The sequence below is a fragment of the Tupaia chinensis genome, unplaced genomic scaffold (genome assembly GCF_000334495.1).
Source record: "Tupaia chinensis unplaced genomic scaffold, TupChi_1.0 Scaffold000231_1, whole genome shotgun sequence".
Classification (NCBI taxonomy): Eukaryota; Metazoa; Chordata; class Mammalia; order Scandentia; family Tupaiidae; genus Tupaia; species Tupaia belangeri.
In genome coordinates, this window is record NW_006159706.1 from 1,936,353 (window position 1) to 1,957,676 (window position 21,324).

Consider the following 21,324-nt stretch of genomic DNA (forward strand, 5'->3'; position numbering starts at 1 on the left):
AGATGGCTTGTCCCAGCCAGTCCTCTGCAGAGGCTGGGCTAAAAACCAGGCTTTTGACCCCAGGCCAACCCCTTGGCATCGCCTGTGTCCAGTTTTGGATTTCCATGTATTTTTTTAAAGAATTATTTTATTTAGCTTTATTTGTTTGCTTATTTTAATTTGAGCAAAGAGGGACAGAGAGAGAGAAGGAAAATGAGAAAGCAAGCCGCCAAGACCAGGATTCAAACCGTGGTCAGCCATGTGGAAGTTCAGCGCCCTTAACCACCATGCCACTTGCTGGCCCCTGGGTTTTCATTTTTTCTAAATGTCCCCCTTCCCTGGCCCACTCTCCAGAGAGGTCACCATTAGCATCTACAGTTCTGTGATTCATCTTCCCACACCCCACCAGCCCAGTTACAAGTGATGATTTTCTGTTTATTGCTCAAAAACAAAAATCCAGAAGCAAAGATGGAGAGATTATGGGTTGGGGAGACAGCAGGAAGGGGGGCAGGGCCTTGTTTCAGCTCTTCCCCTTCATCCTTTTTCTTCTGACCCTCCAGTGTCCAGGAGGTAGGTCTGGGGCCAGGGCATCTGGGAGGGGAAGGGCCTTCATGACCAAGGGAACAGTAGAGTTATCTGGGGCAGTCCTTGAGGGGTACCCTGGGCTAGAGGGGCCCAAGGGTTGCAAGGGGGCTGAGTTCCCTTCCCAGGGTCCAATAGCCAGTAGGGTGGGGTGGCCCCTTGTTTGGCAACTGAGAAGAGGAGGCTTTGGGAGGCAGGATGCTGGTTTATTTACTGCAGGGTGTCCAGGGCCATCAAAGCCCCCTCGTGGGATGGGGAGACTATTTACACGAAAGGGAAGAGGGGAGCCAGGAGCTAGAGACCAGCCCTGTACTCCCCACTGCCCTGAATGAGGAAGGAAGGGGCGTCCTGGATCCTGCAGCTTTAGTCTTGGGATTCAGATGGAAACTTCGTACTCCCGTGTATCCTGAAGACAGAGAGAGCAGATCAGTTGTTGAAGTGGGATGGTGGTGGAGGAGGCAGCAAAATGGAAGGAGGTATTTCCAGGGAGGGGAAGGCAGGTTTTAACGGTAATGTTGAACACAACTTTGAACCCTTAGGGCTTGGTATCCACAGGTGGGAATGGGGCTATAGCTGGTCAAGGGATGTGTCTGGTTCATCCTACAGTGTCTTAAAATGACACCAAAGGAATAGGAATTACTGGATTGCCTTGACCAGCTGGAAGAGCTGGCAACTGGGCCTAAGTTTCCACAATGAGCTGGAGCTGCTTCCTTGACACGGCCCAAGTTCTCCAATTAGTCACAGTCCTCACTGGTTCTATTTTTCACACATGCCTGGCCTGGCTCATTGACATGGCCTCTGGAGGCAGCTGGTTTGAAATTCCAAGATGGAGATTACAGAGACCTTGAGAGAAGGTAATGGCGTCCTGGGGGAGCTGACAGAGGTGACATTCTGGGGGTAGGGGAGGGGCTCACCCCAGCTTCATACAGTGGGTTGCTGAAGTCCGACTCCACGGTGATGGGGCTGTAAGAGTGGGAGCCTGAGAAGCCGAAGAGGGATTTTCCCTGCAGCCTGGGAGAAGGAGTGACAGAGGGGCTTAGCCACAGGGGAGCCCGAGCTCTGCTCACAAAGGCTCCCCCCCCCCCAGCAGCTCCCTGAGCAGGGGCTTACTTAGTGTAGTATATGTAAACGCCAGTGCCGAGGACAATGACCAGGCCCAGGGGCAGCAGGATGGCCAAGGCGAGGTTCCCACCCTCCAGCTGCCGTGATGGGTCTGTAGTCTGGGTCACTGGGGGAGGAGAAGAGACTGGTCAGCGGAGACTGTGCCTGTCTTGGGCTCTCCCAGCCTCTTGCCCTGGGCCCTGAACCCTGGGCCTCACCCCTCCGGGGCCTGGCCTCCTGCCCCCGGCCTCTGCCTTGCCCTCCCGACCTGGCCAGGCCTGGGTCTCCACCTGTGCCCTCACTGACCTTCCAGTTTTCGGTTGTCCAGGAGCTCCTCATAGGCCACTGCAGGGAGAGGAGGGGGAGGGGACGGGGTCTGAGCCAGGGAGGGAAGGAGGCTGGGTAGAGGGCTGGGAGCCCAGTGGGGCTGGGCTGGATGCCTGGTCCGTTCTGCCCTCTGCTCAACCTAAGCTCTATCCTTCCCGTGGTGGGGAGGGAGAGGAATGCTCAGGGCAGGGCTTTCTTCCTCCTTTTCCAGGCTCCTAAAAATGCAGGGTTCTTGGCCTGTCTGAGCCAACCAGGTCTTTGGAATTTGTCAGAGACTGGGAAACTTAGGCCTATCCAGAGAGGGCAAGGGACTTCCAAACCAAGGCGCCCTGTGCTAAATCCCTGAAGGTAATTCCATGAGCTCAGGTTGCCCCAGGACTTCTGGACATACCTGTGAGAGTGAGCCCACAGAAGGAGCAGGGGGAGCTCGGCAGGGTCTTGAGTTTGCTACCTGACTTTCCCAGCCCTGTCACTGGACACTGCTGTGCCCCTCCTGCCCTGCTAGCCCAGGCACCTTTGCAGAGTGGGGGCTGGCTGGTCCACTGTGAGGGGTGGCCGGGCACACAGGTGATGGTGACCTCGCCGATGAGCTCGAAGCCCTCATAGCAGAAGAAGCGCAGGGACTCGCCAGCCTGGTAGTGATGCTTGTATAGCGTCTGGTAACCATTGTCTGGAACTCCAGGGTTCAGGCATGGCTCGTACTTCACTGCGGGGAGCGTGCCAGTCACGTGGCAGCTACTCTACCGAGCAGGCCAAGACGTGGCAGACTGTCCACAAGTTCCCCAGCTCCCAGCCCAGGGTGTTCCCCAGACTCACAGGCGCATTTGGGGACCCTGTCGCTCCACTTGGGTGTGCCCGTGTCCCGGCTGTAGCAGGTGAGCACAGCTGCCCCCTCCAGGCTGTATCCTGGCAGACAGCGGTACTGGACGTGGGAGCCAACGGGGAATCCAGCGTCCGAGGCAGTACGATGCCCATTGGTGATCTCCCCGGGGTCGGCACACGTCATGACTGGTGGTAGAAGGGCAAGGTTAGGGACAGGGAGGGCCTTGAAATTTCTTCCCGAAGCTCAGGCCTGGGGGAGCCCTGGGCCTTAGGCCATATCCTCTGAACAACCCCCTACCTCCCACAAATCCCTCACAATGAAGACAGCATGAGTTCGAAAAACTTAAAATTCAAATGCATTTTCATGTTTCAGGCAGCTTTTGAGAAATAGGGTGACTGGGGTAACACCAGGCCCCATCCTAGGGTGAAATTCAAAATATTTAGCCACCGTGCCAGAGCATACCAACTAAATCCCAGCAGTGGCATCCCAACGTGGTGGATCATCAGCAGAACAGCTGCCATCTTCAGAGGGGCCCAGCTCTCCTGTTCCCCTCATTCTTGTCATGCCCAGCCCACTTTGGTCACGTAAGCTATCTGCCTGGCCCATGTAAGCATGTGAGTTTATAATGCTGTTCTAGAAAAGTCATAATCACAGCAATTTCTTGAATATAAACCTATGCCAGGCACTCTGCTTAATATAACATTTAAGAGCATAGTATTTGGGGGGAGATTAGCAGATGGCGTAATGGCTACGTTGCTAGACTTCCATGTAATTGACTGTGGTTCGAGTCCCAGACCCGGTGGCTCAAATTCATACTGGGCATGTGTGCCTGTGTGCCCAAGATCCTGAAAGGAGAATGGAGGAGAAGAGATTGCCGTGTGGATATCCCCACTGGGGGGTGATTTCTCGCTTTCTGTCTCTCTGTCTCTCTGTCTTTCTGGCATGCACACATGCCCTATAGCAAAAACTTCTCCAAAAAAAAAAAGCATAATATTTGGGGCCAGCAGATGGCCTAGTGATTACATTGCTAGACTCCCACATGGCCAACTGTAGTTCAAGTCCTGGACCCAATGGTTTGAAAATCACACTGGGCATGTGCGCGTGCATGTCCAAGATTCCATAAGGAGAATGGAGAAGGGACTGCAGCATGGTGATCCCCCTGCGGGGTGTTTTCTCACTTTCCCTCTCACTGTCCCTGTCTCTCTCTCCAGCAAGCACACATGCCCGCAGGCAAAAACCTCTAAAACAAAAAACATAGTATTTAGCCTGATTATCTTGTGAGGTTATTGTCACTGTCATCTTCCTTGGGGCCCAGAGGTGGTCAAATGACTGGCCCATGGTCACTCAGCCAGGGAATGGTGAACCGGAACTACTCAGGGTCACAGTCATAGGGCACTGGACCGAGACTCAGAGGCTTGTGTCCTGGCTTAGCTTCAGGCTCAGTGTGGGAGCCTCAGACAACAGGGCTGGCCCAACTCTAGGCCTCACCCAGGCCTGACATCCTGTGGCTCTTTCCAGGGAAAGGAGCTGGGTCAGCTAGAGAGTTTGCCTGGATCCAGCCCAAACCTGGCTTCCTGTGGAAGATGCATAACCCTACATCCTTGAGGCATGCCCCCCCAAATGTGGAGAAAGTCATAAGATGCCACCCCTTTCTGCCCTTCTAAAAGATAAACACTCCCAGCTCCTTTAAACGTCACCTCCTCTATGAAATCTGTCCCCTCCTTGAGAGAATTAGCCCACTGTTTCCCCCACAGCCTTTCTCCATACTGAAGCTGGTTCTACCTATGCACTGCTCGCACACGCCAGGCCCGGTGTGGAAACCCTTCCCACTCCCCCATTCCTACTTCCCTGATCAGGACGCCAAGGCTCAGGGATGTTAAATACCTTCCCCGAAGTCACCCAGTGGTTACCACTTTGCAATGTCTCTGGTCTTTCAGGTTGTCTGCCCCTCTCTCCCCATTGGGAGCACCTTGGGGTAGGAAAGGGAACGCCAAGCGCCAAGGGAGCGCTTTGGGGCAGGAAAGGGCCTGAACCCCTTTACCTAACTCTTACCCAGCATGGGGCTTCCAAGACTATATTAACATAAAACACGTTCTCTACAAAGCCTTGGTCCTAGCAAAGTGAGTCCCCACAATATGAAGGGGATGGGAACTGATGTCGGGGCAAGGCCTAGGAGCTGTCTAGGCGAAGCCCAGGGGAATCTGGCACAGCCCAGGACAGGCGGAAATCAGACAGGCCAGAGGCGGGGCCAGGGGAAGATGGGCGTGGCCATGAGACAGCAAGGCGGGACCCGGAGGAAAACGGTCGGAACTCAAACTGGAAAAGAGAGATGCAGCTCCGAGATGCCAAAGGGATCCAGAGGGGACTGTTTTGGGGCACCAGAGGGTTTAGGGGGTGGGGCCTGAAGAAGATCCAGGCAAGATCCAGAGTGAAAGGATGGACCCATCCAGGACAGGGACGGGACCAGTTAGGATGGATCGGGACTCAAGCGGAGGCGCGGGGTCTGGCTCACTCTTTTGGCAGGCGGGTGGCGCGGCGCTCCAGGACAGGTCCCACTGGCAGGTGAGAATGTCAGAGCCCAGAAGCTCATAGCCAGGCTCGCACTGGTAAGTGAGCACTGTGCCCCGGATCAGGTCCCCGTGGGATGCGGTCCTCCAGCCCCATTCCGGGGGTGGCAGCTCCGGGCATGTGTCGTTCCTGGGAACCTCTGCAGGGAAGAGGACGAGCTTGGAGGATGCCCTTTGACTCAGGACGCCCTTCCAGCCTCAGGGGCTTCACTCTAGTGGCCCCTCCCGGAATCTCTGGTCTTCCGGGTCCCTGCCCTTCTCAGGACTCTCAATACCTTTGAAGTGCAATACGAAACCCTGGCCCAGGCCAGGATTTGGGGGCCCAGGCGGTGCCTGAAACTGCAGCGTGAGGTCGGGCCCAGAGGAGAGGAGGCGGCGGCGTGGCTGAGGTCCCCGCAGCTGGGCTAGGACTCGGGCACTGGAACCGTCCCCGTCGAATAAGGTCAGCATATCCCCTTCCCGCACATTCAAGCTGCGGAGAGTGTGACGGTTAAAGCCCCAGGACTACAACCAGATCCTCCCACCCAGTTCTGCCCAATCCCCATCTCTGTTCATTAGTAGCCCCACCTACTCTCCAGCCCCGCCCCGTATTCCTCTGCCCAAGACTGGTTCCATCTATTCCAGGGTTCCTTCCATCTTCTGCGGGCCAATCATAAGCACGCTCATTACTAACTCCGCCCACTACCTCCAGTCCCTCTCCCGTCACCATGGGATCCATAGCCTTGCTCAATTCCAGCTCTGACCAGCCACAGAGCAAACTCTTCACCCTACACAACTCTACAGCAGCCTGGGCCCTGCTTTGGGGTCACGCCCACTTCTGGTCCCATCCAGTCACATGACCACATTATATCAAATCAGCTCACTGGATTCTGCCCACACCCACCTTGGGTGCTGGTGCTGACCCAACAATTTGGGCCTGGGTCCCTGGAAATCGCTCCAGGGGTGGCCTCAGAAACCTTGGAAAATACCAGGATGCCAAGCCAGAGCCCCTTGTTCACAATAACCCCCGAGGACGCTGCACTACCCCACCTACTCATTCAGGGTTACCTGGCTATCAAGTGAGTTAAACCCAGGTTGCCCCACCCCATTCTAAATCTTTACTGGCCCCTTTTGACAGACCATATATCTACTGAATTCTGTGTAGACACAGAAGAGCCAGCCAGGCTCAGCATGCAGGCTAGTGAGTTATCATACCACCCTTCCCTGCGCCCACACCTATGGCGCCCTCCCTAGGACCCAAACATACATCTCAACTTGGAGCAAGATGCGCTTTTCTTCCTGGACGTGCAGGCCCCACACGCAGTCCTGGCCAGGGCTATAGCTCTGGGGCCAGTCCGGAGAGAGGACCACACCAGCTGGCTCGGATAGCTCCCCTCCACACATGGCTAGGACAGAAGGGATGTCAGGTTCAGGACCCAGGTGGGCATGCAGTCTCCATCCACACAGCCCTCACACTCCCGGATGCGTGCCCCAGACTTCCTCCTGTGTTTCCTGCTATTTGTGAGCCACCTGTTTCTTGCCACTTCTATGTCCTGTTGTCCCAACCCCAGCCCTGCTCTCCATGAACCCCACTCATTCCCACCTACCCAACCAGCCTGTGACTTAGCTCAACTCTAGTTCTGGCTCTGAATTCAGCAACACGCCCACCTATTACTTAGCTAAGCAAACAGTCTCTGGGAGGTGCAAGGTTGACCCAAGGCTTGAGCTTATGAGGTCTGAATAATGCAGGTCTCTTTCCTGAGTGGCCTTCCTAGGACCCCCTGGTTCACGGTATAGTATGTAGATGGAAAGACTTGCTGGGCTATAGAGGGCTCACCCTTGCAGGCTGGCTCTGTGTCATTCCAGTGGGGTTCCGTGGGATCCACACATTCAATGGCATTGGGGGGGCCAGGAGGCTCCAAGGCATATCCTGGGAGGCACGAGAAGGTGGCCAGTGCCCCTGGGCGGTACTCGGGGTCCGTGGTAGTGACATTGCCATGTGCCAGGAAAGGGGCGAAGCAGCGATCCTCCTCGAAGGCTAGGGAGGGATCAGTCGCAAAAACTGAGCATTAGTACAGACAGACTGCCAGGGGTCTCATACTGGAGAAGGCTGAATTCAGATGTCGTTTGGCCCCTGGGTGGGCTTTAAAGACCGAATGACCTTGGGTTTAGCTTTCACTCTCCAGCTTGTCAAAAGCCTTAATAATTCTCATTCACGTATTCATGTTCCTCCCTGACCTCCGGAGGGAAACCCCAAGGCTAGTCAAATCCCAGCCACCATTTTACAGATGAAGAGGTCCACAGACAAAAAGCCACTTGCCCAAGGTCACCCAGCAGGCAATGGCAGAACCAGATCTCAAATCCAGATGGCTTGATTCCCAGCCACAGATACTTGGCTCCGGAAGCTGCAAAAAGGACGGGGGTGGGGGTGGAGGTTAGGGGAGGGATGCCTTTGGAGAACTGGCTTGTGTAGGTGTGTTCTCTCCTCAAAAAGAACATTTGGAGTCTGATCATCCATGCTGTTGCTAGAATCCAAAATTGCAGCTAATGCAAAAGCTACTCAGTTTTTACTTTGGTCTAGGTCAGCAAAAATGACCATTTTTCGAGCAATTTAGTTTCTGCCCACCCGATCACATCTTAGCTGCAACACTACCTGTGAGGTAAGACTTGGGTGTCTCTGATACCAATGAGTCTGATGCTCACAGAACAATGGTGGCCCACGACCATGGAGGCAGGCCTCAAAACTAGAAATTCACTCAACAGTTCTCTTTGCACGTTAACACTCTCAGAATCTGTCAAGCAGTTCCATTTCGCAGATTCACTGCTCTACTTCACTGCTCCTTAACCTGATAAGGTATCAAGTCCACATCAGGGCCTGTCCTACCCATCCATCTGGGCCCAGGGCCAATTCCATTTCTCTGTGATTCATGCCAGAAACCAGCCCCCCATCTACGAGCATTGCACTTCTTTGTCTCTCTCCTGCTATAAATCTGCTCCAGCCATACTGCAATCCTGTTTCCCAAACAAACCACGCGTTTTCCTACCTCCTCGCCTTTGCTCATACTTTCCTTTCACCTGAGATGCTCTTTCTCGACCTTCCTGTTTTACAATACACTCTATCCTTCAAGGCCAAGCTCAAAGGCCTCTTCTCCCATGATCACTGAGTTTTGTGTTTCTACCTGTCCAGCTTCCTTCCCCCTTCCCCTGCACACAGTGATCTTACCTTGGCTTTAGTAAACATGTCTTTCCATTCCTCCCACCCCCAAGTTTCAACTGGGGCCAAGCAGAGATGGCCACGTGATATGGATCTGCCAATCATAACACCACCTGCTCCTAACCACAGCGATTGGCTGGGCAAAGGCACAGGACCTTAACCAGGTCAATGAAATCCTTTCTTAGTATTTTTGCTGAAGCTCTCAGGAAAGAGATGAGCTTTTTCCCCCTCCGATGCAGTTGCTAAGTTGGTGGAACATAAGCGTGTAGTGAGGCCATTGCACAGGGAAAGCCTGCCTGAGAATCAAACCGATGCAGAAGAAAGAATAGGGAGATGGCGACAACTGGCCTTTTGGCTGTGGACCGGGATCAGCATATCCGAAACGTAAATAGAAAAGGCTTCCTCAGAGAATGAAAAGAGGTTCATAAGAAGGAATCCTTATAAGGATGGTGGAGTAGGGAGGCAAGTGAGGTTTCAAAGGTGAGCAGAGATAGAGCATGCGCTGTGACAATGCCTGGGGTCAGGAAGAAGGGAAGGTGCAGGGGTTGGGGCTCCAAGGGGGTGCAGTTACCTTCAAATCGGAGGCTTAGCAGCAAGGGATTGGCAGGTGTCTCTGAGAGCAGCTCCACATAGAGGGACTGGGCGTCACTGATGAGACCTCGCTCTGGGACATCGTCCATGTCTGAGTCGTAGATCACTGGGGATAGCGGACTGCCCCCTGAGCGCACCATCAGCCTGGGGTGGGCAGAAGAGTGGCCAGAGCTCGACTTTCCCTCAGAAGCTGCCTCACCTCTTGCCTGCTCCCCTAACTTATTTTTATGCCTAGTCTTTGTCTTTTTTTTTTTTTAAGTTTATTTATTTCTTCTATGAGTCAGAGATACACAGAGAAAGGAAAAGAGAGAGAGAAATAGCACCCCCAACAGTTCTGACATCACGATCCACCCCCAGTTTCAGCCAGCCCCAGATGACAGGTGTGCCCATGCCAGTATGTTCAGGGAGGTCTCCAGGCATGAACCGGAAACTTCCTGCATGGGTCAGCTTCACAGAGCATTGCGTTTTACCACTGTGCCACCATATGGCGTATATTGGGTTGTCATGGGACCAGCAGGAGGCGTGGTGGTTAAGGGCACTGGACTCCCACATGGTCGACTGCGGTTCAAGTCCCAGACCTGAGCAGACTGCCCCCTGAGCGCACCATCAGCCTGGGGTGGGCAGAAGAGTGGCCAGAGCTCGACTTTCCCTCAGAAGCTGCCTCACCTCTTGCCTGCTCCCCTAACTTATTTTTATGCCTTAGTCTTTGTCTTTTTTTTTTTTTAAGTTTATTTATTTCTTCTATGAGTCAGAGATACACAGAGAAAGGAAAAGAGAGAGAGAAATAGCACCCCCAACAGTTCTGACATCACGATCCACCCCCAGTTTCAGCCAGCCCCAGATGACAGGTGTGCCCATGCCAGTATGTTCAGGGAGGTCTCCAGGCATGAACCGGAAACTTCCTGCATGGGTCAGCTTCACAGAGCATTGCGTTTTACCACTGTGCCACCATATGGCGTATATTGGGTTGTCATGGGACCAGCAGGAGGCGTGGTGGTTAAGGGCACTGGACTCCCACATGGTCGACTGCGGTTCAAGTCCCAGACCTGGTGGCTTGCTTTCTCATATTCTCTCTCTCTCTCTCACACTCTATCACTCTGTGATCAAATTAAAATAAATAAATAAATGGATAAGTAAAGTTAGATAAAATAATTCTTTTAAAACATGGTGATATGGGACCAGCAGGAGGCGTGGTGGTTAAGGGCACTGGACTCCCACATGGTCGACTGCGGTTCAAGTCCCAGACCTGGTGGCTTGCTTTCTCATATTCTCTCTCTCTCTCTCACACTCTATCACTCTGTGATCAAATTAAAATAAATAAATAAATGGATAAGTAAAGTTAGATAAAATAATTCTTTTAAAACATGGTGATGCTGCGTCAGCAGGTGGCGTGAAGGTTAAGGTGGCTGGATTCCCACATGCAAAACATGGTGATGCTAATGATAAACACTTTTAGTGTCTTAGGCACCATTCTAAGTACTTCACATAGCTTCCTTTCTTTCCTTTCCTTTCTTTCTTTTGTTAATTGCCAGAGATTATGTGTGCTCACTGGAGAGAAAGCGAGAAAAAGAGAGAGAAAATCCCCCAAAGGGTGCGATCGTACTGCACGTGAAGGTTAAGGTGGCTGGATTCCCACATGCAAAACATGGTGATGCTAATGATAAACACTTTTAGTGTCTTAGGCACCATTCTAAGTACTTCACATAGCTTCCTTTCTTTCCTTTCCTTTCTTTCTTTTGTTAATTGCCAGAGATTATGTGTGCTCACTGGAGAGAAAGCGAGAAAAAGAGAGAGAAAATCCCCCAAAGGGTGCGATCGTACTGCAATCCTTTTTCCTCCATTTCCCCATTCTGTCAGGACCTGGGGCACATGTGCATAGATGCACATGCATTTAGCATGTTTTTTGAGCCACGGGGCCTGAGATTCAAATTGTGGTTGGCCATGTGGGATCTATCTCCCTTAACCACTGTGCTAGGGGGCTGGCCCACTTTACATATCTGTGTGTGTGTCCACGTGCGTGCATGTGCACTAGAGGGTGATGAGCCAGAGAGAAGGAGAGGGAAAGGAGAAAAACCCGCTCCTACAGGAAATGGTCACACTGCAACCCCTCCTCCATTTCCCCCTTTTGTTGGGATTTCGGGCATACATGCACATGTGCCTGGAGTGTTTCTCAAGCCACTGGGTCTGGGATTCAAGCTGTGCAGTCAGCCATATGGTATCATGTGCCTTAACCACCAAGCCACAGAGGCAGCCCCACTTTGCATAACTTGTTTATCTTCATAGAAACCATATGAAGAAGGTACTGTTACCTCCATTCTACACACAAGGAGACTGAGGCTTAGAGAGGTTAAATGATTTGTTGAAGGGTGCACCGCTATACTCCTTTTAAAAGGGCAGGACTGGGACCAGCAGTTAGAGTAATGGCTATGTCGCTGGACTCCCATGTAGTCGATCGTGGTTCAAGTCCCGGACCTGGTGGCTTAAACTCACGCCGGGCGTGTGTATGTGAGTGCCTAAGATCCCAAGAGGAGGATGGAGGAGAAGGGATTGCAGCGGGGTCATTCCCCCTGAGGGGTGATTTCTCGCTTTGTGTCTATCTCGCTGTCTTTCTGGCGAGCACATGCGCCCTATAGCAAAAACCTGAGCCCATCCCCCCTATAGCAAAAAACTCTCAAAAAAAAAAAAAAAAAAAGAGCATGACTGTGTTTGATACATATCCCTTCCAAGGTCTGCCTGACTCCCCACTGCAGCCTCCTCCTTCCCTGAGGTGGGGACCTCTGACCCAATGCCCAGCCCTCACCGATCATTGTCCTCATCCAGGGAGACCCTTTCGAAGTGCAGGTGCAGCCGGCGTCCCTCAGCTGCTTCAATGACCCAACGACAGGTGAGGTTGGGCCCTGCAGCTCCCCCAGGCTCGGGGGACACTATGCGGCCCAGTGTGGCATTGTGGATGGTGCCACCACAGGATGCTGTGGGAAGAGAAGGGGCAGGTTAGGGCCAGCTTGTGGGGATTGTGCTCCTTGAGACCTTGTCCCTTCTCAGGCCCAACCACAGAGCTGTTAAATCCATGCCTTTCACAGAGACCTGCTCTAAGGATGGCCTCTGCCCCACAGCTCAGCCCAGAGGACAGGTCTTCCCCAGGCCACCACCCAGGTGGGGAACCAGCCCTGGAACAGAACAGCTCCAGGATGGACACCCCCAGGATGGAGATTCCACCACCTCCCTAGAGGTGGACACCCTGGGATAAGGAGTCATGGAAGAGCCGAAATTGAAACTCTCAGATGGAAACTCTTCTGGGTAGGAATTCCCAAAATGAGAACTCCACAGGGTGGGGGACCCCCAGGATGAAGGCTATCCAGGATAAAGACTTTCCAGATATGGCCCCTAAGGAAGGTTTCCTCTAGGATGAGAACTCTCCAAAAGAAAGAACCTACAGAATGGCAACTCCCAAAATGGATAACTCCGGAGGGATCACCCAAGGATGGAGACTTCCAAAGGATAGAGACTCAGTGTGAAGGGCACCAGATGCTTGACAGGGATTCTTCTGGGTAGAAACCCCTTCTAGGAGTTAACCCTAAGGATGGGGGTTCCCAGGAAAGGATTCACCCAGTGGGGTTCCCACAACAGGCATCCCCACTCCTTGTGGCAGGAGACTCACCTATGCAGGTGGGGGGTTCACCATTCCAGGCTGGCCGGGTGCCATTGAGGCAGATGAGGGTCTCTTCCCCCTGCAGCTGGTAGCCTGAGTCACAGTGGAAAGTGGCAGTGCCCCCAGGGTGCAGGTCTGTCACACTCACATCTCCATGGGCCGGCCGGGGAGGGAAGCCACAGCTCAGGAGATAGGCTGGACCAGGCAGAATAGGAAGAAGGAGTCATTTTCCCATGTCACTCCCATACCATTCCCCAGCGCTTCCTCCCCATCTTTCCAGGCCCCCCAGGAGGACAAGCTGGCTCTACACGGGAGTTCACACTGAAGAATTAAGACCGCCACACATAGGTGCATTGTCCCATAAAGGTCATTTCGCTATTTCTCATCTCTTTGTAATTCCTCTTTGCAGTTAGCCCACTTTGGCCCCCGTTCTTTCAATGTGATACCTGAGGCTCCAGGAAGTTAATATGGATCCTGGTACTGATCTGCTGTGTGACCTCAGGCAAATCAATGGCGTATTCTGTAAATCCTGTCCAGCTCTAATAATAACAAACATTGGGTTGTTGGAAAAGTCATGACATATTTTTTTTCTATGCAACAATGCATTATGGCTTTTCAGTCAACCCAATAGTATTTTCAGAGCTTGTTCAGCTTCCAAAGTGAGTTCACACAGAGCTTTTGAGGAAGGCAGAAAAAGATTGCGTGACTCGTTTTCCAGATGTGGAAATTGAGGCTCCAAGTTTCGATGTTTTTCTCCTATTCTCACACACAGACTTTCTTCCACTGAGGCATTAAAACCTCAGCGTTCATTCAGATGAGCTGTGTGGAACTTCTGTTGGAATTTTGACTATTTTGTCAAAGACCTTAATACTCAGTTCCTCCTAATGGGGACCCCATTGAAAGTGACGTGCCTGGTTTGTCTTCTCCTTTCTAGGCGTAGGAACTGTATAATCTCCCTTTTTGCACTGGCTGCCAGGAAGCTTGGAACCAGATATAGGCTTGACAATAGCAACAAGGGTCTTTTTTTTCAACTTTAATTAGCAGTCATTACCTGGTACCATTTTCGTCTTATTTATTTTATTTCACTGTACAAGGGACTTCAAAGGGTTTATAAAAATAGAATTAAAGTCTGAGTTTATTTTGGTGCACAAAATTTTTATTTATTTTAATTTTTAAAGGATATGTTATTTTAAAAATTATTTTATTTAACTTTATTTATTTAAATTTGATCAGAGAGGTACAGAGAAAGAGGGAGAGAGAGAAAGTGAGAAAGCAAGCAAGCTGCCAGGTCCAGGACTCGAACCACAGTCGGCCATGTGAGAGTCCAGCGCCCTTAACCACCATGCCACCTTCTGGCCCCATGTGTAAGAAATTTTTAAATTCATGCAGAGTTTCCTCATAATATGCATTTCTGTGACCTTTTGGAAGACCTTCTTATATGGCTTACATCCTTTTGAAAGCCTCCTGAAATTCTTGTGACAGCACATGGGATAAAGCAAATAAAGAGAAAGTAAATTGGGACTAGCAAATGGTGTAATGGTTACATTGCTGGACTCCCACGTAGTCGACTACAGTTCGAGTCCCAGACCTGATGGCTTGAGACTCACGCTGGGCATGTGTGCGTGTGTGTCCAGAATCCCAAGGGGAGAACAAAGGAGAAGGGAGCAGCATGGCCAGCTCCCCCCACCCCGCGGGGGGGGATTTCTTGCTTTCTGTCTCTCTGTTTTTCTCTGTCTCTTCAGCGAGCGCACACACCCTATCGCAAAAATCTCACTCTAAAAAAAAAAGTAAGTCACTTGATAGTAAATGACAGGCTCTGAACTTAATCCTGACAGAACTCTGTCTACATTTCAGACCAGGCAGAACTAATCAAGGTAGCCTTCCTGGAGTCAGTGGACCAAAGCTGTGTCCTGTAAGAGGGGGTGGCTCTGATTAGCAGGGGCCTTGGCAGCCACCAGCTTGACCGAGCCTTTGCTTTTTCTAGCCTTTAGTGATTCTGTAAGAGACCTTGTCCTTTCCTATTTCAGACATTCCTTGGCTAGGCCCTGAGGACAGAGAGATAAAAAGACCCAAGCCTTGCCCTTCAGGAGCCTATGGTCTACTGAGCTAGACAAACACGAAAAGGACCTACTAGAACACAGTGGTTTCAATACATGTTAGCTTCTGAAATGGCTGTCCATAACCAGCAGAATCAAGTCTGAAATGTTTTCCCCTTTGCTACAGGATGTATATACTCCGAAGAGAAAGATGAGGCTAGAGAGAGTAATCACAGTACAGTCTCTTCTCCTCCATTCTCCTCTTGGATTTGGGGCATGCATGCAAACTCGCTTGTATTTTTTTTTGGTCCAAGCATTTTTTTCTTTTTTGAGAGGTTTTTGCTATAGGGCACGTGCGCTCGCCAGAGAGACAGAGAGAGACGGAGAGACAGAAAGTGAGAAGTCACCCCCCCGGGGGGGTGGCCATGCCGCAATCCCTTCTCCTCCATTCTCCTCTCGGGATCTTGGGCACGCACGCACACGCGTCCGGCATGAGTTTCAAGCCGCCGGGTCCGGGACGTGAACTGCAGTCGACTACAAGGGAGTCCAGCAACATAGCCATTACGCCAACTGCTGGTTTCGGTCGACTACATGGGAGTCCAGCGACATAGCCATTACGCCAACTGCTGGTTCCCAACACGCTTGATTTTTTTAAGCCACCAAGTTCAGGACTCGAATTGCACAATTGGTCATGTGGGATTCATCTGCCTTAACCAGCATGCCACCTGGCTGGCCCCACGTCTGAATATTTTATTTTATTTTATTTTATTTTATTTATTGCCAGAATGCATGTACACTCACAAGAGAGAAAGGAAAAGGGAGAAAGCACCCTTAATGGGGCATGGTCTTGCCACAACCCCCCTTCTCCTCTATTTCTTCATCCTGTTGGAATGCACACATACCTGGCATGGTGATCTTTTTCTCTTTTTAAAGAGTTATTTTATTTAACGTTATTTATTTATTTATTTATTTTAATTTGACCAGTGAAGGACAGAGGGAGGAGAGAGAGAGAAAGTAAGTTGCTAGGTTCGAGACTTGAACTGTGGTAGGCCATGTGGGAGTCCAGCACCCTTAACCACCACGCCACCTGCCAGCCCCCATGCCTGGCATGTTTTTCAAGTCACTGGGGCCAGGATTTGAACCTTGCAATCACTGGAGATCCAGTCTGCCCAGGTCTTCATGTTTCTTTTTGTTTTTGTTTTTGTTTTGTTGTTATTGGGTGCATGTGCTTGCTGGAGAGCGTGAAAGCAAGAGATCACCCCCAAGAGGCGATGGCCATGGCACAGTTCCTTCTGCTCTTGGGCTTTTGGGCATGCATGCACGTGTGTCTGGTATGATTTTAATCTGCCAGGTCTGGAACTCCAGCTATGCAGATGGCTACGTGGGATCCAGCCGTCTTAACCTTTATGCTACCTGCTAGCCCAAGCCTGCATTTAAGACTGCCATTCCAGCCCCTGGGTGCAGCCCAGAACTTTCACTGTTAGCAGCCAGCGCCTGAGAGGCAGATACCTTATACAACAGGTTTTGACTCCCAAAGATGATCCCACCTCCATATTTTTGCCCACATCCTTGTCCCTATCTGGAAGACCTTCTCCACTCTCTTCCTCATCTCTTAAGGAGTAACATTTTTAAAAAAAGTTTATTTCCTCCATGAGAGAGAGACAGGCATCCACTTCACACTGGGATCCACCCACAGTCTTAGCTGGCCAAGATCAAGGGCTCGTGTGAGTGTGTGTGTGTGTATGTATTGTTTCTGACATGCAAAGGAGTTCCAGGACATAAACCTAGGACCTTTCGTGTGTGGATACAGTTGAATTACCACTGTGTCATCATCTGGCCCCTCGAGGAGTAACTTAAGTGCCACCTCTCCAGGAAGCTTTCTTGACCATTCCTCTCACCAAGTGAGTTCATTGTTCTCAAGCTTATATGCAATCCTGCAGCTTAATTTTGTTATCACATTAACCCCTCTCTATGGCCATTATGACAATTCTTTATTTTGTCTCTTAAAAGTATAGCTGATTGGGACCAGCAGTTAGCATAATGGCTATGTTGCTGGACTCCTATGTAGTCAACCACAGTTCAAGTCCCGGACCCAGTGGCTTAAGCTCACACCAGCCGCATGTGCTTGTGTGCCCAAGATCCCGAGAGAATGGAGAAGGGATTGTGGCGTGGCCATCCCCCCTGGGGGCTGATTTCTCGCTTTCTGTCTTTCTGTCTCTCTCTGTCTTCCTGGCAAGCACATGTGCCCTATAGCAAAAATCTCTAAAAAAAAAAAAAAAAAAACTAAAGTATAGCTGATCAATTGATGCAGTCGAAGCAGGGCAGAATGGTGCAGTGAGTACTGAATTTGGACCCAGGCAGACCTGTATTCCAGTTCCAGCTCCAGGTCCACTAGGGGCCCCTCACCTATTAATGACAATAATCCTTCCTAGTGAAGACTGGCCAAGGTCAAACCAAAAAAGCATCAAGGCACCTGACACATAAAAGGTGATCAGGAAATATTAATCACCTGCCTCTCAGCCTCAATTAATAAATAACTGGGAGTCAGGGACTTGGGGATTGATCTCCAACTCTGAAATACATTTGCAGGTGGCTGAGCAATCCACAGAATCTTTGAGTATTGTCTTCCTCTGAGCAGTGGAACAGACAGTGGCCACTCCCAGGGTTGCCATGAGAAGCGAAGGGAAAGATGGTTAGTAAAAGGGTTTGGTAAGTGAAAACGTGGGCTGGACTTGGATTGAGGAGTGCTGGAGGAGCTAATGAGGCCACTCTGGATCAGAGCGCAGGTTGGGAAGGGTTTAAACAGGGCCTCAGTCCCAAAGGTGCTTGCGGGAGCCACACAGCAGACAAGACCGCGGCAGGTAATGAAGACCAATTTATGCAATAGTCCTGCTTCCCCAAATGTTCCACTTAGCCTAAAGAGTCCTATTTTCAATGCCCTGGGGAAGTGCTGCTTAAAGGAGCCAGTGGGGAGCCACTCTGAAATATCCGAAGTCCAGTCCCCGGTCATGTGCCCTCAAGACATGCTCTTGCTCCCCCAAACAAGACCCCTGCCACTGAGTACATGTCCGTCAGCCCACTGCCTTTCCATGCACAGGCCTGATGGTGGCCGCATCTACCTTGCACACATGAGCTCCTAGGGCAGGTCTTGAGCAGAGGCCTTGGGAGAGGAGAAGGGGAAAGCTGGTGAGGATAAGAGCAAGTTATGGATAAACGCTGTGTCCTGTGTAAGGAGCACAGGGTAGCAGGGAGGGGGCCGCAAGTGGCGTGGTGATTAAGGCGGCTGGATCCCACATGGCAGACTGCATGATTCAAGTCCTGGACCTGGTGGCTTGAAAAACATCCCAGGTGCATGTGCGTGCATGCCAAACAAAACAAAACCAAACCAAAAGGAGCACAGGGTATCTGGGGTCATCAGAGCTCAGCAGGGCAGAGCACAGCACAGGAACCCAGGCAAAGCCATAGGAGCTACAAATGAGTATTAGCCCAACACACACGCCCCTCTGTTTCCAAGGAACATAGGAGGGACCTTGGAGAAGACAGTAGTGTCTGGAACAGGGACATCGGCTGGGCCCCTTCCCTCAGGCACACATGTGCACTTGCACTGTGAGAAGGTGACTGGTCCTGTAGCCCAAGAGTTAAGGGGGTCAATCACATCGGCAACCACATGGTTCAAATCCCAGTGTCTTAAAAAACACATGGTTGGGACCAGTGGATGGCGTAATTGTTATGTCGCTGGACCTCCATGTAGTCGATAGCAGTTCAGGTCCTGGACCTGGTGGCTTAAACCTCATGCCAGGCGTGTGTATGTGCATGCCCAAGATCCCAATAGGAAAATGGAGGAGAAGGAATTGTGGCCTGGCCACCCCCTCGGGGGGATAATTTCTCACTTTCTGTCTCTCTGTCTCCATCTCTGCAGCAAGAACATGTGCCCTATAGCAAAAATCTCTCTGTCAAATAAAAAACAATAAAAAATTTAAAAAAGCCCAAAACATACACGGTTGGGATCAGCAAGTGGAGTCATGGTTAAGACACCTGGCTCCCACATGGCTGAGTGCAGTTCGAGTTCCAAACCTGGCGGCTTGCTTTCTCACTTGCCCTCTCTCTATCTTTCTCTGTGTGTCTCTCTCTGGTGAGCACACATGTCCTATAGCAAACTTAAAAACAAAAACAAAAAAAAACAATGAAAAAACACCAGTGTATGTTCATGTGTTCCCAAATCCCGATAGGATGGAGAAGTGAAGGGAAAGGGACTGCAGCATGCCCAGGCCCCATGGAGGAGTGTTTCCTCCCATCCCCCTGCCCCTGCTCCATTGCTTTCTGGAGAGTACACACACCCTCTTGCAGTTATAAAAATAGGAGTCAACCGTCTCCTCTGCCCCTGCAGGTTAAAGTAGTCTGAACTCCTTACTGATGGCGATAAGGCCTTTTATGATCGGAATCCAACGTGCCTCCTACCCTGGTCTCTGAGCCCATTTCTCTCCCACCCTCTCTGGGCTTTGGCTATCACAGCTGAAGTTAGCAGTGACTGGCTTTGTTCAGCCCTCCCTACATACCAGACGCTATTTTAAACAAGCATCTGACATGTGGGCACCCATTGGATAATACACTGAGGTAAGTCTTATGATCCCTATTGTCAGATGAAACCACAAAACACAGAAAGGTGAAGTCATTTGTCCTAGGTCACACAGGACAATTCTATCTTCCATGCTGAATTTCTTCCCCTCCACTAGGGGTCATGTTTTCTCTCCTCCCTGGGGCTCAGGGCATGCTTTTTCATCCACCTAGACATCTGCCTCTCTCGCTTTCTCCCTCCCACCCTGGCTAACTCATCCTTTAGGTCTCAGCTTAGTCATCACCTCCTTCAAGAATGTGTCCCAATATTCCTTAAAAAACAGTAGGTCCCTGGGCTACTGTCCCTGCTCCCCCTACCTGTGTCTCCTCCATCGTAGCCCTAATCACGCTGAATAACAGCCTTCCTGATTACTTGCCTGTCTGCCCACCTAGATTCTCAGTTCTTTGAAGTCGAATGTATACCTGGGTAGCTCATTCCCCAAGGCTAACACAGGAATGGATGAAATGTCACCTGGATGTGGACACACCCAGACCCAGATCTGTGAGTGTGTGAGATGCGTGCAAGAGTCCCCCTGTGGGTCCTGCCTTGCCAGGGTCCCAGCCAGGAGGAAAAGCCCCTCAGCCTTCTATGCTTGGAAGGCTCCCAGAGATGTTTCCTATGCCCAATGTGGCCCCTGCCCTTCTGCCAGCACCCCCAGACTCCTCACCCTGATAGTGGATTCTGAAGCCACCGCCCCTTGGGACCCGTGGACTCTGGAAGTGCAGGAGCAGTCGGTTGGTTGGGCTTCGAAGGACCTGTCCTTCTCCCAGCATGGAGGAGTTGGCCAAGAGACGGGGAGCCAGGCCTGGGGAACCCCCGCCAGCCAGCACCAGGAGCTCTTCCTCCTGAGACAGGTTCAGCGTCTGCACCTAATGAAAGCCAGATGTAGACCCAGCAGGGCAAGTCAGCCAGGAAGGTGACTCCCTAAGCCTCCGCCCCGTCTGCCTTTTCCCCATTTGTAGTAGCCGAAATACCACAGTGACAACGTACAGTGACACTGCCCAAATTGTAAAACTTTAGAAGTGTTTTAAGATGAGCTAAGTCAGAAAACAGATTCTCTGACTCACAGACCAAATCCATCTGCCCCCAAGGACCCCAAGGAAAGAGCATGGCAGCCTCACATCATGTACTTAGGGCCAGTTACCTGGATCTCAATGCCGTAGCCAGGGTAGACGTGGATGCTGTAAGTGCAGTCCAAGAGTCCCAGGGTGCGACTGGCAGTGCTCCCCAAATCTGGAGACTCCACGTACCCCTCACCCTCGGAGATGTTGTTATTACACAGAACTAAGGAGATACAATGGCTGGGAATGAGAGTCCTCCTTTGCTCCTGCCCTCCTTGCCAAGCAGCTCAGGAGGTCCTCGTCAGTCCTCTCCCCACACCGTGGTCGTTCATCCCATGCTCCCTGTCCCACCTGTACTCAGAACCCTCCACCTGCACTGAGATACAGAGAACGCACAGCAAGGTGACCCTACACCGCAAGGGTATATACATGCTAGCCTTTGCTCTTATTAAGCAGACGCTCCTCTCCCACCTGCACCAAGAACTTCTTCCACCAGCCCCAGCAGCCTCTCCCCACCCATCGCCAGCATCCTGGTCTCCCACGTCCATGCTCTTGAACGTTACCGCATTCTCTTTCCATCGCCTCACCTGGGCTGGTCACCGTAGTGGTGACAGTTGTTGTGGTGATGATGGTGGTCGTAGTCTCCTCCTCTCCTCCCTCAGGCCCCAGGGGCGGGCCTGGGGAGGCGGGGCCGGGTGGGGGCGGGGCCGTAGTTCCTGGGGGCGGGGTCAGCAGCTCTGGCGCGGTGGGGCCTGCCCCCCTGCCCCCCATAGGGGGTAAGGCCTGGGTAAGAGGGCCGT

The 21,324-nt window shown here is 51.5% G+C and overlaps 1 protein-coding gene across 2 annotated transcripts in view; it reads right to left on the reverse strand.

Moving 5' to 3' along the window:
- Positions 1–746: 746 nt before the first annotated feature.
- Positions 747–21,324, reverse strand: part of SEZ6L2 (seizure related 6 homolog like 2) — a 22,998-nt gene continuing 2,420 nt past the window's right edge. Inside the window, exons 4-19 of one of the 2 annotated variants that reach the window (XM_006148188.1) lie at positions 21,112–21,323; positions 20,608–20,747; positions 20,131–20,332; positions 12,822–13,007; positions 11,964–12,132; positions 9,144–9,307; positions 7,196–7,396; positions 6,626–6,764; positions 5,655–5,851; positions 5,325–5,519; positions 2,806–2,997; positions 2,504–2,695; positions 1,969–2,007; positions 1,672–1,789; positions 1,476–1,572; positions 747–967 (exon numbers count right to left, since the gene is read on the reverse strand). In XM_006148188.1, the coding sequence (XP_006148250.1) occupies positions 938–967; positions 1,476–1,572; positions 1,672–1,789; positions 1,969–2,007; positions 2,504–2,695; positions 2,806–2,997; positions 5,325–5,519; positions 5,655–5,851; positions 6,626–6,764; positions 7,196–7,396; positions 9,144–9,307; positions 11,964–12,132; positions 12,822–13,007; positions 20,131–20,332; positions 20,608–20,747; positions 21,112–21,323 (2,473 nt within the window). In that variant the 3' untranslated portion in view covers positions 747–937. The remainder of the gene's footprint in view (positions 968–1,475; positions 1,573–1,671; positions 1,790–1,968; positions 2,008–2,503; positions 2,696–2,805; positions 2,998–5,324; positions 5,520–5,654; positions 5,852–6,625; positions 6,765–7,195; positions 7,397–9,143; positions 9,308–11,963; positions 12,133–12,821; positions 13,008–20,130; positions 20,333–20,607; positions 20,748–21,111; position 21,324) is intronic. The other variant, XM_006148189.1, reaches the window with a different exon arrangement.